General features: G+C 35.4%; 1 protein-coding gene across 1 annotated transcript in view; it reads right to left on the reverse strand.

The window, feature by feature from the left end:
* Window positions 1-20,228, reverse strand: part of LOC127858316 (histone-lysine N-methyltransferase 2D-like) — a 122,684-nt gene that overhangs the window by 66,098 nt on the left and 36,358 nt on the right. The window contains exons 3-6 of the mRNA XM_052395389.1: window positions 6,593-6,753; window positions 4,726-4,924; window positions 2,479-2,646; window positions 717-833 (exon numbers count right to left, since the gene is read on the reverse strand). Coding sequence (XP_052251349.1) covers window positions 717-833; window positions 2,479-2,646; window positions 4,726-4,924; window positions 6,593-6,753 — 645 coding nt within the window. The remainder of the gene's footprint in view (window positions 1-716; window positions 834-2,478; window positions 2,647-4,725; window positions 4,925-6,592; window positions 6,754-20,228) is intronic.

Consider the following 20,228-nt stretch of genomic DNA (forward strand, 5'->3'; position numbering starts at 1 on the left):
AACTGTGCTTGCAACATCCTCAGACCAAAACATGTTGGCTTATAACATTCTCAGGCCTATACAAGTGTTCTTGTAACATTCATAGACCTATACAAGTGTTATTGTAACATTCTCAGACCTAAACAAGTGGGTTTGTAACATTCTCAGACCTAAACAAGTTTTTTCTAACATTCTCAAATCTAAACAAGAGAGCTTGTAACCTTCTTCGACCTATACCAGTGTTCTTGTAACATTCTCAGACCTTTACAAGTGGGCTTGTAGCATTCTAGGACATATACAAGTGTTCTTGTTACATTCTCAGACCTATACATGTGGTCTTGTAACATTCTCAGACCTATACAAGTGTGCTTGCACCATTCTCAGACCTATACAAGTGTGCTTGCAACATTCTCAGACCTATAAAAGTGTGCTTATAGCATTCTCCAACCTATACATGTGTTCTTGAAACATTCTCAGACCTTTACAAGTGGGCTTATAGCATTCTCCAATCTATACAAGTGTGCTTGAAACAGTCAACAGCCTATACAAGTGTGCTTAAAACATTCTCAGACATATACAAGTGTGCTTGTAATATTCTAACACCAATACATGGTTGGCTTATAACATTCTCCAACCTATACTAGAGGGCTTGTAACAATTGCATGCTCTAAGGCACCGATATAAGAATTCAGGCTTGCTAGAATCAAATTCTTATTCTGTAGACTGTAAACAGTTACCCTGTTTTCAGCATAAATGATCTGTGCAATGCTCTGATTCTTCGTATCGATTGTGGTCTCTGGGGCCTCATCAGACTCTACTTCTTCATTCTGTTTGCTGGCCGCTTCCTCTTGTTGCTACAGAAACCAGTGGGAAACCGTTACACAGAAAGTGATATAACAGGAAACTAGTCTTTTCTGCACAATCAAGCTCTTATAATAAGATTGAACTTAATAGTTAATCTAGAATCATCATCTTAATGACACTAATAGAAGGAAATAAAAGATAAATGACCTTTAGTTTACCAAACAACAGGTGTTAAAATTTATGTTAACTCTGGACAGCCAAACATGTGTTCTTCCAATTACCTGAAAAAACGTAATGATCCTTTTGTTTGTATTTTGGTGCATTCAGAGAAAAATCCTGTTCAAATCATTGCTAATTCAATTAAGACTTTTGTCAGAACACACTCAATATTATTATTATTCAAACTATACAGTGTAGCTGTTTGTATTGCTAAGTCCACTTGCTATCAAATGAGTCGCGTTCTGAGAAAACGGGGCAAAATGCATGTGTGTAAAGTGTCGTCCCAGATTAGTCTGTGTAGTCCGCATAGGCTAATCAGGGATGACACTTACCGCCTAAATTGGATTTTTGCGAAGAAGAGACTTCATTTGAACGAAAAATGTCATAAAAGCGGTAAGTGTCGTCCCTGATTAGCTCTGCGGACTGCACAGGCTAATCTGGGACAACACTTTACGCACATGCATTATGCCCAGTTTTCTGAGAACATGACTCAAATCTTATCATATTCATTTGCAATAGCTCTACAGAATAGTATACCGTTTTTAAACAGTTAACAAATGAGAGTTATCAGAGCACTCTACAATTGCTCAGATTAGGTAGTAAAATGTACATTTATTCTCTGTCTATTGATATAATTACCACAACAAGTATTTTAAGTTGAAGTTATTATAGTACTATAATATATCGCCCCATTGGTGCAAAAAGGTACTATGTGCCTTCTAATTTCAATTTCACATGGTACCTTTTTGCGATATATATACACACCATAAACCTAAAAATGTTTAAGTTAAAAAAAGAAATAGACCCATGAAAGTAGATTTTCAACTTTTTTACCAATCAATTAAGTTCAATTCAATTAAATAACAAATATGACTGGATTATTGATTAATAGAATCCGATAAATCAAGCCAATGAATTTGATGGGGTCATAATTACTTAAACCAGATTTTAATTTTCCCATTTTCTATTCATTTTCAAACAATGTATGGAGTGAGCATGGCAAATATTTGCAACATGGTATGACCCTCCCTTCCAAACACACACACTTATTTTATACTTAGTACATAACGGGGAATAAAATGGTAACATTAATAGATATTGGCCATTAAGTGCACGTAAAGATGAGATATGGAGTAGTTGCACCCCACTGTTAACCAGAATTTTCAAGGTACAAAAAGGGGAACACAATTCTGCTTTATAGGCCGTCAGAGTAATTTGTTAACCCTTTCATGCTGGGAAATTTGTCGTCTGCTAAAATGTTGTCTGCTGAATTTTTAAAATTAGCATTTTCTTCGATTTTTTTCAAAGAATACTATCAGAATAGCAAAGAGTTTGGATCCTGATGAGATGCCACGTTCTGTGGCGTCTTATCTGGATCCAAACTGCTTGCAAAGGCCTTCAAAATTCGGTTCCAGCACTGAAAGAGTTAAGAAATGGACCCATGATGGGCAACTTGTGAATGTCAATAGCTGTGACCTGTCTCTTCTTCTGCTTCATGGCAATCTGCTGCTCCACCAGATTGATGTCCTTATCTATACGACTGATGTTCTGCAGCAGCTCATCCTTCACCTTCTGTACCTTCTGGGTCTCCTCAGGCGGTAGAGTGGGAGATATGGCCTCCACTTGGGGGTTGTACGCGGGCTCCTATCGTTTTATATGTTCATAATACACGAATCAGAATGATTTCACAAGCAACTTTAGAAAAATACATGCATTCTTTGTAACAAAGGACCAAATGTGTGTAACCACATTAAGTCACATTGGAGCAATGCAATGGATAAACAAAAATAAACATTCTAATTTTAATAACTTTCATTAATACTTCATGAATATTAATATTTTTTCTGTGCAAACCTTTTTTAACACATAGAATTTCCACAGACCACTACAGCAAAAACTTCCCAAGGGTTGTATGCAAACTTATAGGTAGAACATTCATAACCATTATAAAGTATATCATTTACACTTAGAATAAAATACATATTTTTACGCATTTGTTGTCCCTTAGAAAGTTAAATGTAATGACCTTTCTTACTAAATTCAAGTTGTAAATGAGCAGCAAACAGCATACAACCTGAACAGACTGCGAGTCACTCGCAGGCTGTTCTGTTTTAATTCTGGTTGCAAAAGCCATTTTTACTTTGCTTCTTATGGAGGAAACGGTATAAATGTATGATGCACTATGATATCAACTCCAATTATACATGGAAGAAACATTAATTCTAAGTTATATAAAATCAATACAGACAGTATAAGAGTTTGTTACAGACTCCAGACAGATCAAGCCTTCTTGACACAAAACCAGCCATGAACAGACATGCAACCGCTGCCATTAATGCCCTACTTCTGATCATTCTAAAAATCCAACACATAATTAAACCGTTTAAAACATTTATCACTTAGATACATATTTTGACGTATTTGTAGTCACTTAAAGTTAAATTAAATTAAAGACCTTTCTTACTAGATTTAAGTTTAAGAAGGCTTCATTTCCAACCCTTACATACTGATGAGCAGCAAACAGCATAAAACCTGCACAGTGAGTTCTTAATGTTCTGGTTTTATGCTGTTTGCACATAGCCATTTTCGCTTTGCTTCTGAGTGGGAAAGGGTCAAGACATTTAGTCCAAACGCTTTTCCGTTTAAACATGAGCTATCAATTCTAATCTATAAATGTACAAACTCCCTAAGCAAAGGGGGGAAGAAATATATCAGGAAATTATCTGTCACAACAATACATCTTGTGCATTTCGGTAAGATATCAGGTTATGTGCATATTTCTGGATGAAATGACAGCTGATATCATAAGAATGCAAATCAAACAACCAAGCTTAAGAGGCACTAAACACAGCAGAAGCAGGTAGATTAAAATTTTAAAATAACTATGTTCAATTATATTTTGTAAATTGTACAATTCTAAAACAAAGAAAAGGAAATTAATGCATGAAATATTTAGAAATGTGTACGTGTTTCTTCCAGAAAAACAAATTAGTCAAAGATAATCAAATGAAATCAAATAAATGTAAATAAATGGCCCACTTCTTTATACGGAAATAAAGAATCCTTTGATTATATCTGTTATAGAGGAAAATTGCATGATTCAAAGAAAAAGTTCTGAGCTGATGGGTTAAATGCTCCATTTTAAAAGCCCCTACTATGCACAAGGGGGAAATCTTTAACTGCACTAGAGTCTTGTCTCAATACTGAGGGTACTGAGGCTCTAAAAGAAATGTAGTAAATGTATCATGTATATAAATGTAATGAAACAACAAATTGTATATTTGGTGATAAGTGGCATAACCACTCCTACAAAGAATGTTATTTGTTAGGAAACGTAATTAAGAAAACATTTATAGCATGTCAGCTTTTTAGTAGCATCAATAAAAGTGACATCATTTAGTTTCTACGATTTTCGTTCTCAATGAAAGTGACGTCATTTGCAAAATATTTATGAATGAAAACAACTTCATATGTTTGTAAAATTCAATGACCTCACTAAATAGTGAACTTTGTACTAAGAAGGGTGGAGTATTAAAAAATATAGTTCATGTCCAAAAGCTTGAACCAAATCAATCAGAATCGTGTTAGAATCAAAATAATAATTTTCTATGATGGCTTCGCACTAGTGATTTCATTCCTAAGCATCTATACTCCTTACTGTGGGTTATACGACAACAAACCATGATAGAAAAATATTATTTCTAAAATACGACAACCGCTTACCCTTTTGGTCTCTGCCTGGGTGACATCAATAGTGAGAGGCTTTGTGAGGTCAGGGCGCTCTGCTGCAATACGTGGCCGTTTAGGGGGCTGGGGCCCAGTGCCTACCCCTCCCTGGAGCGCCGAGGTTGGTGCAGGCTGCAGGTTACCCATGCTCTCCTGGTGGTAGTGCTGACCATAGGCCGACAGTGGGGGTTCTTGTCTGCAGATACATGTAAACACTCATCGAATGTTTTGAATTTATTGCAGTCAGCTCATGAAGATCAGTTGAACTACGTGCACATTTCAACATATACTTAAGCCTGTAAATGAAAGCTGCCATACTTGCATCAAAGGTATTATTGCAGTATAAATAATGTCGTGTCCAATCAGCTTACAAGTAATGTAACTTGGCTATGAACCCCAGACTGAAAGTCTAACCCTTCACCACTTAGATATGTTTTTAGACGCATTTGTAGTCCCTAAGAAAGTTACATTTACTGTAAAACCATTAAATTTCGTGTCGTACCAATTTTCGTGGATTTCGTTGGTCCGCTGAACCACGAATTCAAGTACCAACGATAATATATACATTTTTAATCTGAAATCGGTCATTTCGGAATGTCATGTCCGACATTTTCTTTTGTTGTCAGTTATCCGAGATATTTGTTTTTTGTAATAGTTACTTCACTTCAAATAAACTAAAACAGTTTACATATTTATCACATATGTCAATTAGTGCCAACTAGAGTTACAAGTTAAAGTTAAAAGAGACATAATGGTTTTCACACGTGTATTTTGGGGACCTTATTACTCAATTGTTACTAGTAGGGGACCAATTGTGCTGAGAATTGCAAATATTGTCAAAACAAAACTGATGGCAATTAGCGAGCTGGTACCTACAGATGCGCCGCTTTATCGCTCTTATGGACAATTATCGGCAACACTTTCATGCTTCAGTGCACATTAACCTTAAGTCTTGCTGTCAACACAGAATAGCAGATTATGCTTTATTATTACTCTGGTTGTTTTAATAAAAGTTTAATTATTACGACGGTCAGTCTTCCCCGAAAATTTGAAATCCACGAAATAACGTATCAACGAATTAGATGTTTTTTTATTTGAAATCCACGAAATTACGTGTCCACGAATTAGTTGTTTTTTATTTAACCACGAAATTTCATACCGGCGAATTTCTATACGTTTACAGTAATTAAATACCTTTCTTCCTAAATTCAATTGTTAAAGGCTTCATTTCCAACCCTTATATACTGATGAGCAGCAAACAGCATAAAACCTGAACAGACTGAGAGCACTTGCAGGCTGTTCTGGTTTTATGCTGGTTGCAAAAGCCATTTTCACTTTGCTTCTTATGGGGGAAAGGACTAAACCAACTAAATCCGTTGGGTTGGCTACAGAGGGTTGTGCATAAACATTTTCTATCTGACATATGAAGCATAACATCATAACAGTCATTTCTCATACATCAAATAGGTTCATGAAGCTTTGGCATGCAATATTTGACAAGCTGCTAAAGATAAAACTTATATACTAGGGAAAAAGCTTGAGACAACCACAGTTGCTGTGTGCACATCATTCAATAATATTGGGTTTAATGTGCTCAATATAATACATGAACACGCAAACACATAGATTGAATTTCATACCTTTTCCGTTATTATTAATTACTGAATATCATATCACCAATAACACATGTTGAAATTTGATAAGCTTTTTGATTATTTGCCATTAAATTGTGAGTTTGACTATTTTAAAGGTGTAAGATGTGATTAAGTACAATGTAGTAAAAAATATGATCGTCAAGTAATTATCTTCATTTTGAGCTGGAGATGGTTATAAACAAAAATATTTTTGAATAAGCCATTTTTACCTTGATCTATCCACACCAGGGTGGTGACTTTCTAACAGCTGTGGTCGTCGCTGTCGATGATAGGGATACAGCTCAGCATCCCTGGCTGCTGATGTTCCAACCTGCAGCCGGTCTCTAGTAAACTGCTCCCTCACATCCTGGCTGTGGTCCACATGGCTTGGCTGATTGGGGAAAAATATGTCACTGGTAACATCAGATAAATTTCTTTTTTAATGAACTCAGCAAACATACCTGGTCATGTCTACAAGAGCAGCTATACCTGGTCATGTCTACAAGAGCAAACATACCTGGTCATGATTACAAGAGCAAACATACCTGGTTATGTCTACAAGAGAAAACATACCTGGTCATGTCTACAAGAGCAAACATACCTGGTCATGTCTACAAGAGCAAACATACCTGGTTATGTCAACAAGAGAAAACATACCTGGTCATGTCTACAAGAGCAAACATACCTGGTCATGTCTACAAGAGCAAACATACCTGGTCATGTCTACAAGAGCAAACATACCTGGTCATGATTACAAGATCAAACATACCTGGTTATGTCTACAAGAGCAAACATACCTGGTCATGTCAACAAGAGCAAACATACCTGGTTATGTCTACAAGAGCAAACATACCTGGTTATGTCTACAAGAGCAAACATACCTGGTTATATCTACAAGAGCAAACATACCTGGTTATGTCTACAAGAGCAAACATACCTTGTCATGTTTACAAGAGCAAACATACCTGGTCATGTCTACAAGAGCAAACATACCTGGTCATGTCTACAAAAGCAAACATACCTGGTCATGTCTACAAGAGCAAACATACCTGGTTATGTCTACAAGAGCAAACACGCCTGGTCATGTCTACAAGAGCAAACATACCTGGTCATGTCTACAAGAGCAAACATACCTGGTAATGTCTACAAGAGCAAACATACCTGGTCATGTCTACAAGAGCAAACATACCTGGTCATGTCTACAAGAGCAAACATACCTGGTTAAGTCTACAAGAGCAAACATACCTGGTCATGTGTGTCTACAAAGCCAAACATACCTGTTCATGTCTACAAGAGCAAACACACCTGGTCATGTCTACAAGAGAAAACATACCTGGTCATGTCTACAAGAGCAAACATACCTGGTCATGTCTACAAGAGCAAACATACCTGGTCATGTCTACAAGAGCAAACATACCTGGTTATGTCTACAAGAGCAAACATACCTGGTCATGTGTGTTTACAAAGCCATAAATACCTGGTCATGTCTACAAGAGCAAACATACCTGGTCATGTCTACAAGAGCAAAAATACCTGACCATGTTTTCAAGAGCAAACATACCTGGTCATGTCAACAAGAGCAAACATACCTGGTCATGTCAACAAGAGTCTATGGAATGTGACTGATGACAAGAAAAGCATAAAGTGTGACAGAAATATAGACCACATCCCTGACATTAATATTCTCTATAATAGCTAAGTTAACACAACTCTCCTTTTAATAGATTTAAATGAAAATCAATGTAAGCCTGTAGCTTTGAACCAGAAGCTACATGTACATTCAATGCCAGGAGAAATTTAAAATCACATAATATAACAAGTACATAACTATTTCAGACAATGTACATCAAATCACAGCCCCACTCAACTTCACAACAATACTTACTTTAGGATCACAAGCACGTGGACTTGAAACTTAATTGTTTTAGCTCAATTATCACATGTTGTACATGTAACATTTTTTTCCAGAGTCTAGAGTCATCATATAATATCAGTTTTTGTAAAACTACATTTTACCCACCAATAAGTATCGTTCCTACTGGAAATGCTTGTACATTTGCTAAATCAAATTTAAGTTACACGGTTCATGTAACATTAACCACAAGATTTAGAGAATCTTATTACACCAAACTGTAAAGAAAACGACAACTTGGACAAGGCATTTCTTTATCTACAATCATCAGCATATAGGCAACTCTTAAAATTAAAAAGGGTGAATTCAAACATTATTTCATGAAATCTAACTTTCTGTCTTAAAAAAACTTGATAACTTAAAGAATTTAAAATGAACAATTGTGTACTTTGAGAAATTGGCAACAAGCTAAATTGACCCATATATACCAGTTGACACAGATATAAATAGTAAGTATATTATTCTTTTACCCTTACCACAATGTATGACCTTGGCTTTAATTGAAGTCATTGAGGAACCCCATCTGACATATGTGTATGTGCCGTATCTGTATGTGCCATGTGATTTTGATTACTGTTAATGCAGGCAAGCAATCTCTATATTGACAAACAAGAGCACTGCATAACGGGTGCCATGCTCGGCTGCGAAAGCTTGTCAGAATTTTTTTATTATTTTTAGAGGTCAGTGACCTTGACCTTTGACCTAGTGACCCAAAAATGGATGTGGCATGTAGAACTCATCAAGGTGCATCTACATATGAAGTTTCAAAGTTGTAGGTGGAAGCACTTTGATTTTAGAGCCAATGTTAAGGTTTTAGCATGACGCTGGCGGACGACACGAGCAGGCTATGACAATAGCTCGGGTTTTCTCCGAAAACAGCCTTGCTAATAAGTGGTGTAGTTTGACTTTTAACCTCAAAGAACAAGAAACCTTGGGAGACGGGTGATGCTCCCCAAAAGTTTTTTTTGGTCACAATATTGCACTATATATTCAGACAAAAGGAAACGTCTTGTGGGGCATAACTTTGGACAAAATAATACGATGGATGGTTTAGCAACTTAAAAATTTCAAAGGGCCATAACTCTCTAAATAAATCATCTAACCAGGACCCACTAATAACATGCGCGACTCCTCAAGGTAGTTAAGCTTCCCATAAAGCTTCATTGAAGTCCAGTCAGTAGTTGGAGAGAAATAGCCCGGACAAGAATTGCACTATATGCACAGTTTATAGAAAATTTCAAAGGGCCATAACTCTGTGAAAAATCATCCGACCATAACCAGCTGATAATATGCACCTCTCCTGTTGGTAGTGAAGCTTCCCATAAAGTGTCATTGAATTCCCTTGATAAGTTGCTGAGAAATAGCTTGGACAAGAATTGCACTATATGTACAATGGAAATTTCAAAGGGCCATAACTCTGTGGAAAAATCATCCGACTAACCGGCTGATAATATGCACATCTCCTATTGGTAGTAAAGCTTCCCATAAAGTTTCATTGAATTCCCGTAATAAGTTGCTGAGAAATAGCTCGGACAAGAATTGCACTATATGTACAATGGAAAATTTCAAAGGGCCATAACTCTGTGAAAAATCATCCGACCAGAACCGGCTGATGATATGCACATCTCCTATTGGTAGTGAATGTTCCCGTAAAGTTTCATTGAATTATGGTCATTAGTTGCTGAGAAATAGCCCGGACAAGAATTGCACTATATGTACAGTTAAAGGAAAATTTCAAAGGGCCATAACTCTGTGAAAAATCATCCGACCAGAACTGGCTGATAATATGCACATCTCCTCTTAATAGTGAAGCTTCCCGTAAAGTTTCATTGAATTCTGGTCATTAGTTGCTGAGAAATAGCCCGGACAAGAATTGCACTATATGTACAGTTAATGGAAAATTTCAAAGGGCCATAACTCTTTTAAAAATCATCCTACCAGAACCCGCTGATAATAAGCACATCTCCTCTTGGTAGTGAAGCTTCCAATAAAGTTTCACTGAATTCCGGTCATTAGTTGCTGAGAAATAGACCGGACAAGAATTGCACTTTATGTACAGTTAATGGAAAATTTCAAAGGGTCACAACTCTGTGAAAAATCATCCGACCAGAACCCGCTGACAATATGCACATCTCCTCTTGGTTGTGAAGCTTCCCATAAAGTTTCATTGAATTCCGGTCATTAGTGGCTGAGAAATAGACCGGCCAAAAATTTTGCACAGACGGACGGAAGGACGGACGAACGAAGCAGCGACTATATGGTCCCCCCAAACAATTTTTTGGGGGAGCATAAAAACAATCACCATGAAGGAAACCATTGTGGTCTTGTGCATTCTAGGAAATCCCGTAAAGGTAAACATTTATTTTGAAATTGTTAAATATATGTGTGGAAGTTAGAAATTGACATGTCGCGATTTGATACATTCAGAAAAAGTTCAATAAAGCTTCATAACATTGAAATATAGAAACATAAAAGATAGATTATTTAATTTCAATACCACTATACAACTTTACAATATGTTTTCAGTAACAGTTGAAATCAAATTGTTATTTTATTTTCCAGTGAATGGTTTAAATTACATACATTATAGGATATTTCCCATACCATTTTAACGCCCGGTTCCCGGGTCACTTGAATTCTTTATTGAAGATACTCATGGCAACTAAATAAATAGTTTTGGTCTTATAAACCATACCCATGCAATGCATGTGAATTGTATCAGTCAAGCCATTGTAGCATAATTCACAAGTGGTTTGATAGTTTAGTTCACTTTTATACAATTAATTTCAGACATGCAACAATGGCTTAGGATAGTTAACAAAAAGTCATTGAATATGTCAACTTCAATATTTATTTACTGGTCTTTAGTAGATAATCATTTTAGGACAAACATTTTCTTGAATTCATGAGTCAAACCGTAGGCCTAAATGTTGCTGAATAAAATATGCAGCTTTTAATCTCAACTGAATTTCTTATTTTTAGACAGGTCTTCAACATGGGATGCCCAGTAAATCTGCACTGAACTTAACTATTGTACACTAAATTTAGATACCTTTACGTTCTGAACACCCAAGATTGTTAATAAAATCAATAACTGTTATAAAACATCTATATATAAAGACTTTTAATGATAAGTTTGGGCAATAAAAGTTATTTTGCTCTTAAAGGGACTGTCAACCACGAATGACGATAAAAGAAAAGTTCTAAAATACCGTATTTGTTAACAATTATTAGTTTATATTGATTAAAATATCACGACTGGTATATTACATTACTTGAAAAAAGTTAATATTTTCAGTATATTTGGTAACAAAATTTCGCGATGTGAAATCGAAAGTACATCGCGAAAAAAGGTGACATAACGATATACACACTATAAATAACGCTAGAAGTTTGATCATTTTCTGTTTAAGATTTATACAATTCACTACGCATGCACAATTTGCATTCCTGGGTTTACCACATGACGATGATGATCAATCTACTTTCGTTATTTATAGTTAACTGGTAGTTACCTGGTAGACATACCCAATAAATTTTATCACCAAATATACTGAAAATATGAAAACTTAACAACTTTTTTCAAGTAATGTAATATGGCAGTCGTGTTATTTTAATCAACATAAAGTAATAATTGTAAAACAATACGGTATTTTACAACTTTTCTTTTCTACCTCGTCGTGGTTGACAGTTCCTTTAAATTATTACAAATTAAAAAGGCACTGTTATTAAAGCCTGAACCATCAAATAATTGTCTGTTTATACAAAGAGCAAAGCGCTAATTAAGGAAAATTAACAAGATATAGTATTTGCCCCAAGCTGTTTTATGGAGTTAGAATGAATAAGCTGATGCATCTATGTTGATCTTCTTAATTGAAGACTTAACCATAATTTGAGGCGTGTTCTGAGAAAACTGGGCATAATGCATGTGCGTAAAGTGTCGTCCCAGATTAGCCTGTGCAGTCTGCACACCCTAATCAGGGACGACACTTTCCGCTTTAATGGTATTTTTAGGTTCAAGGAAGTCCCTCCTTACCAAAATCAAATTTAGGTGGAAAGTGATGTCCCTGATTAGCCTGTGCAGACTGCACAGGCTAATCTGGGACGAAACATTATGGACATGCATTATGCCCAGTTTTCTCAGAACACTCATTTAAGGCCTGTCACACGTTACACAGACATGGTGACTAAAGAGGATTACAACCAATCAATGTGCAGCATCACATCTTAGGCAGAGATTTGCCACAAGGGAAAAGCACTACTAGACACACCCTGTTTCACTTCACTATAAAAGGGACCTTATCACAGATTTTGGAATGTATTGAAGTTTGTCATGTACAGCCAACCTGACACAAACATAATCCGCGGCTACGCCACGGCCAGATATTTACTACGTGGTGGCCGTGTTGAGTGTTCAAGCGGCGTATCGCCGAGCCACTCGGCATTGATACGCGCAACGACGCCGAGTCTGCTTTAACCTCGCATACTTTCGCGGAGTAAATCCGCCGCATACGTACGCGGCGGATTGAGTGAAAAGATATACACCTACATGTACATTTGTGTAGCATAGAAACCTAGATTTACGCTACTTTCATATTTATTATTTTCACGTTTTTATATGCAATATGGCACGTAATGCGCTTTAACAAATTATCGTTGAATAAATTACGCACCATGTTAATGTTTTGTTCCATTCTGAAATGAGCTTTATTAAATTTGTAATCCGAAACACGCTTCTGAATTTTAATGCTAATGCGACATTAACAAATTCTAGCGTCAAATAAACAGTGATAAAATATCCTTTGTCTCCATAAAAAGCGCGCGAAAATTATGCAGACATGTACAACGTCGCATGGAAAGTTTGGGTGTATTTTGTGTTGTATAAAAACATGTACATCACGTCAGGCGATTTATGCGTGTTCAGTGGGAAAAAAAAACGCCCCGATTGGACGTTATTTCATCACATTTTAAAATAGTAACAAATGCCAAAATGTATTTGATACTTAAGAAAAATTGCAAATGTGTGTGTGTCTTGAGCGCTTTTATCGTAAATATTCACCAGAATTTGCTTTAAAATTGGAATATAGGGGATTATCGGGTAATGATTAGCGATATCAACTATATAATATAAACAAAATGAAACTACTTTATATACGCATAGTCAAACAATAGTTATAAAAAGCTGAAAATAAACAAATCAACAATTAAGAGTTGGTTATTGATGTGGCTTCAAACTGCTAATTGTCTCAGCTAAAATATAATAGCAAAAACAACAAGCAATTATAAATTCACAAACTGCTGGAGTCTTGACCACTCGGATGTGCCAAAACATAATTACGTGACATTTATGTGTGAAATACATAAACTACGGGCGGGAAACAAACTAACTTGGCCAGACACATTAAATATGCTTATATGCTAATATATGTTGTCATAAAAATTAAACCCAAAACAAATATGTTTGTTGATCGTTTAATATAAAGACAATAATCAAAAGGCCAAATAAACGCACACAAAGTAACTTAAAGTACTTTAGCCGATTATAAAAATGACAATGGCAAATGATTATAGGAATTTTATTAATACATGCCCGTGATAATCGTACTTTGTTTTTATAAATTCGATTTTTTTATTACCATTATTTTAAAATAATAATTATTTCTATCCGGATGGCAGCAATTTCTTTAGAAACAAGAATGCAATCACTAAAAACAAAACAACAGCATGCTTTTTATAACTAGTTTATCTATTTTGAATCTGCGCACATTAAATTAATTATGATTTTAAATATTATTATAATTGTTCTTTTAAATTTCTTTAACTAACTTATCATTTAAAAACGATTTTGATTTGGCTTGGCGTCATGTCGCGGATCGCGGCTTGCCTCGGCATGTCTCGGCGGACAGATGCGAAGCTTCGCCGCGAAATGCGACTTGCCGCCGCATACTGACGCGGCTTCAACAGCCAACTCTCATCGACTCGTTGCGCCTTGCCGCCGCGGATCTCGTAGCATGTTTGTTCCGCGTTAGCTGTACTGTAACAACAACACACAACTATCCAAATTATTAAATCTTTTCACGTTGCAAAGCTTAATAATTTTAAAGTTATTAAATCGTCAAAAGATGCCTTTAATAGTTATTTTAGATCATGATTAATGTTCAATATTAATGTTTCCTCACAAATATCATAACTACAACGAAAATTTGCAACTCAGAAACATTTTTTATTTAATTTTGTCAATTTACCAAAATGTGAAAAGATCCCTTTAAAGGGAAAATTGATAAGAAATTTAAATTACACAGGCTAGCATGTGTAAATTATCAAACGTAAATATTTAGATAATGTAATCACACCTTCTGTTATTTGACAGCATTCAATCTTAGTTCATCATTTGAATTAATAAATAACACATAATGACCATGTATTTTGTGCCATTAGTTTTATGCCATGTCAATTTTATCCCAGCCCGTGTATATTTCATCAAGCTAAGTTACATCTTATGTACTGTTGAACATTTTTTCACAGCTTCGTGATTCTTGTTAAGAGATATAAATCTTTTGTGCTAATCTGCAGTGTGCACCATTCACTATACATGTTTGCCTTGTTTTGCATGAGTGGAAAATTTTCACTGTTGTCTGAAATGTCTAGTTCACTATATAAAAACACGCCTGTTGCAAAAAACCTGAAGCAGTAACAATAAATCTACGTGCAAACTCCATACATGCTGTTTTTTTAGGCTGAACAATTGAAATTTGAATAATAGCATACATAGAGAACGTTCTGACTGATACCATACGGACAACAATACATACATTTTCAGACAAATAAATTGCATTACAAGTACAGCACCAGACTCCATAATTTGGAAAGTATTATACAATCAACAACAATGTTGGGGGTGGGGGGGGAGTGGGGCTACCTTTTGCAAGACCCACCCTTTCCAGAACCCGGGAACCTTACGAAAATCCACTGGATGACTCTGCTGGAATATAATCAAACCTTAATTCTTACAAGACATGTATTATTTAAAACTCTTAAATGTACTCTGATACTGTTATACTTTTTTACTAGACATTGCTCATATTGATTGTAATGGTACTGAAGAGGAATCTGAAACCTGAAACATTACTGAATCGGATAATAGTTTCACCTGACCAATAGAGATCTACATGTACATAACAACATCATTACTAACCTGAAGTGTCTTCCATGTTTGATCCAACAAAAAAACGGCTCAAAAAATATCCTTTTTTACCTCTAGCATCCAACACTAAACAAGAAACCACCTCATCAACTCTAAACTGACAATCCCTTACAAAACACCTCCCCCAATGTATATTATATCAAATGCTTGTAAAAGGTACAGTTTTATGAAAGTTCAAACAACTAGAGCATACAGCCAGCTGATAACAAGTCAAGGCAGTTTAGAATGTGGGCCTTTACTGTCAATCATATTTTGCTACAAAGGACTTTCTCCACAATTTGCAAGAATTATAACCTTTATTTCACCAAAACCTTAAATTATAAATACATAAAAAAATATATTTAGAAACCAGTGATATGCTTTGACTTCATTATCTACAAATAAGTATGGCAGATTTAACTCATATACTTAAAATAGGCTAAGTTACCACCACTATCACGATATTAATTTCTTCCCATGAGTGACGCAAGTTAAACTACACTGCTCCAGATAGTGGATATGTCTTCTCACTTGGAGTGGTGTTCAATTGGATGGTAATGCCCACATGAACTTTGCTTGTCCTCATTTCACCTATTTTCCTCTCTTATCATGTAATAACTCCTGAATGACACACACCAGAACACTGTCTCAAGGAGGAGTCCATTTTGAATGGATGGGAAACAAAGCTTTATTCATTGAGGATTCCATATATTCACTATTTGACAATAACTTAATCTACACTTGTTGAACTTTTTTTTTACCTGCATCATGTTGGTGTAGCCGGGTTCGGTATAAGGAGAACTTATACTGCCTTGCTATATGAGCTAGTTTTTATAGTGATGCGGTTAAGTGTCTGCCTGATTTGGAACTCAGGAAGTCCCGGGTTAGATCCCCATGGTGGTCGGGGATTTTTCTCGCTGGGTTACATTGGCGCCCAACGTACAAAACCCACCATGTGTGTCAGACGTCACACAGATGTCATGACAATAGGAAATTCGTGGAAGAATTTCAGAATCGGAGGGGGTGTATGTAGCAGGGTTCGGTATAAGGAGAACTTATACTTTTTTTTATTATATATAGTGATGAGGTAAAGTGTCTGCCTGATTTGGAACCGGGAGGTCCCGGGTTCGATCCCCATTATGGTCGGGGATTTTTCTGGCTGGGTTACATTGGTACACAATTCTGACCCAAAATATATAAACTGAGAGTGTTAAGGGCAATATTCCCATGGCCCAAAATACATAAACTGACAGTGTCAATGGCAATTTGTGTTTTTCTTAGGCCCGTTTTGCATGGCGCTGCGCCACGCCGCCTTTCTCAAGCACCACTAATTTGATTTGATTAAAAAAACACACAAACAATTTGTATCTTTAGGCTAGTATTCCATCTATCTGCATCCGTATCTGCAAAATCATAATATGGACGCTATGTTCCATTTATCTGCATATGTTAAACGTTTCTTTCTTTTTTGGGAAAACTTCTGAACTGAAAACATGTATGCAGAAGATGAGTGAAACATTTTGTATGTCTTTAAAACATAATAAAGGCAAAATACTATTACTCACTGACAGGTATTTCCTTAGTACAATGTAACAGGGAAGGAATCCTGTCAACGCTGATTTGTAAATATTTTTCCTAACAATCAGTGTCTGCATCATTTTTGTGGGAAAAATGCAATTTTTCTAAAGATTTTGATATAAATAATTGAATAAATAATTGAATACAGGGCTTTTTAGATTTTTGGGAAGATAGGACATGGCTTTGAAATTGGGAATTTGCTTAGGAATCTTTTTCACATAATATTTCGAATTGCGCAACATCTTTGTTTCAATTTAGCTGAATCACAAAACGCTTGAATTTCATTGCAAATTAATATAATAAGCGCCTGAACAACACGGCGAATATCGTGCACACGAATAATGATGACATTATCCAAATTGAGGTATAGTCTAAAATCCGTACCAGACCAGATAGGAATACGTTTTCTTTCCCACTTGAGAATTTATTAGCAAATTTTCGGGAAAAATAATACTTTTTGCGATTGGGAATATAGCCGAATATAGCTGAATTTCGGCTATAAACTCAGGCCAAAAAAAACCAACCTGGAATAGACTGATAAACACCAGAAAACTGTTAAAAAGGAAAGATTTTCAAAAGTCACAGAGTTATATATATAATTTTAATTTATTTTGATTGAGAGCATTATAAATTCAAACAATATAATAAATACGGTTTTAAAGAATTTGATTTGATTTCTGGGAATTTGTTACATGTATGAGTATGATTTCATTGTCTAGACTGATTGGCAGTAGTAGGTTACTTGGAACCACATGTCTAACTTGATATTGATTGTGTCACAGAGTTCAGTTATAAATATTATTTTATTATTATTTGATTTTGATTTAGTGCATTACAAATTCAAACAATGTCATAGTGACAGTTTTTAAGAGATTGCATTGATTTATAACGCACTCAATCAAAATCAAATAATAATAAAATAATATTAATAAATGTGTGACAACACATTTGATAATTTTTTTCACTGAATTCTGTTTTCAAAAACAAATTCTTGATATCATGCGTTTTGAACCAAAACAACTTTTTCCATAAGATAGAATTTTCTAAATATAAAAAATAAATAACTCAACTTTTATCTTACTTTTCCAAATAAGGAGGTAGCTGAAACTATAGGGAACCAGCTTAGTGAATAACTGAACATGTTTTTATACACATTTTTTTACTTTAACCCATTTATGCCTTGTGTCTAGAAAAAAGGCCTTGGCAAATAGCGAAGACCCAGATGAGACGGCAAATGATGCAGTGTCTCATCAGGGTCTGCTCTGTTTGCTTGAAGGAATTTCTGTAAGAAATATTCAAAATATAGAAATAAATATACCAGACATCCCTATTCTAAATATAGAAATAAATATACCAGACATCCCTAATTTTGGAAATAATTTGATCCAATTCAGAAGGATGGGAGAGTCCACTAGGCATAAATGGGTAAAAATTGCCCCTTATTTTTACAAAGTCAAAATTTAAGTTACTTAACTGGGCCTGTGGGTGCCATTCAAAAATTAAGAATACAATGAACATGTAGATTTAAATGAAATCCTCCCACCTATTCCTAGGTAAATGTCGGTCACCAAGCCTGGATCCCAACGTAGACCCCAATTGCCATGGCAAGGTGAGTAAATTATCTGCCTTTTCTTTAGAAAATCAATCTAAAAATTGAATATTTATTAAATAAATGAACATATGCTTTACTATGTGTTATGTATTTATTTGACCTTGCGGTCAAGAATAACCCATGAAAGTGCAAGCACTTATTTCCAATGGGGTCCTTTGGTTTTGCTGAAGAGACAGCAAGCGCTGAAGAGACAGTATTGGGATACAAGGAATCCAGGTGCGATACCCTAGCTCTTTGCGAATAGATCCCTTGGTTCTTTTACGTGCTCAGTGTATAGCACCGATACACGCGAGAATTACCTGGGTTTCATACCAGTACATCTCTAGTTGGGTGGGAAACACTTTAAGCATTTCTGAAATTTTCAGTGCCCCGGCTGGGAAATGAACCAGGGACCTCTGGAATGGTAGACCAGAGTGTTACCACTCGACCACCGCACCACCCTAATAACAACACCGGGGGTGAACAACTTTTATCACGTCACCACAAAAGTCAACGCCGGTTGAAGAAACGGTCTGTGATCTTGCACATTAAGGTAAGTTTTGTTGTCTTTTCATGTGATTGAAATTTCAGTTTTTAAAAAGCGATAGCCTATGACACAGTATACTAAATAAACTTTAATTTGATATTATTAGATTGCATTTACTGTTTCCACTTTCCGAAAACACTTCAACACAAAATTCTGATATGCAATGCAAACGCTGTTTGTGTATGTGGTTTTGATGATTTTCTTAAAAAAATATTGCTTTAACGACTGAATTAGTTTGATTTTACTCTTCAATTTAATATATTGTAAAACATTCATGACAAAAATAGCAGTGAAATTTGCAAAATATCTTATTATTTAATTTTGTTTTGTTTTGCAAACGCAGGTTGGTATTTCGTGTGCAACTGGAAATGGCAAACTCAGGTTGCAAGAACATTCAAAGGATAATGAAACGCACACTGCTCACATGTTTGGAAGTCTTCAAACTGATGTTTACTAATACGAAAACATTAACTATACAATACAGTATGTGACTACGGAACTTCAATTGACGACATTTGAACAGAGCGGGAATATTCTAATCAACACATTTATCAGAAGCATGATTTAAACATTATCACCTAACTGAAAACCATTCCTCATTAGGTTTTTTGTTTAAGTTTGCTTAGGTCACCTTAGAAGTATTGTAGGAGACACATCTTAACAGCAAGCAGTTAACGATTGTTCGCATTTTAGACCTCATTATAATCTTATGCGTAGTCTCAAAGTAACACTATAGTACGTACTCGTTGCTGCCTATATAAACATTGGATGCAAAGCTCTGTCACAACAAAGCGTCATTTCTGTCGACTTTATACACAAGAATCCATTAATTAAACTAGTCTGTAATCAACATTTTTAGGATTTATCATACGCTCAATTGCTTTTTATTTGTGATAAATGAAATTCTAACAAAAAATTGGCGGAATTCTTCAATTCTTCAACATCGTTTTCTTTCCAAGTTGATTTTTGTCCGTCAAAATACTAATGGATTTATTTTAAAAAATATTGTGTCACATCCAATCATATGCATTTCTTATGCCTTTTGGTGTATTCAT

This window comes from Dreissena polymorpha, chromosome 1 (genome assembly GCF_020536995.1).
Source record: "Dreissena polymorpha isolate Duluth1 chromosome 1, UMN_Dpol_1.0, whole genome shotgun sequence".
In the NCBI taxonomy this organism is placed as follows: Eukaryota; Metazoa; Mollusca; class Bivalvia; order Myida; family Dreissenidae; genus Dreissena; species Dreissena polymorpha.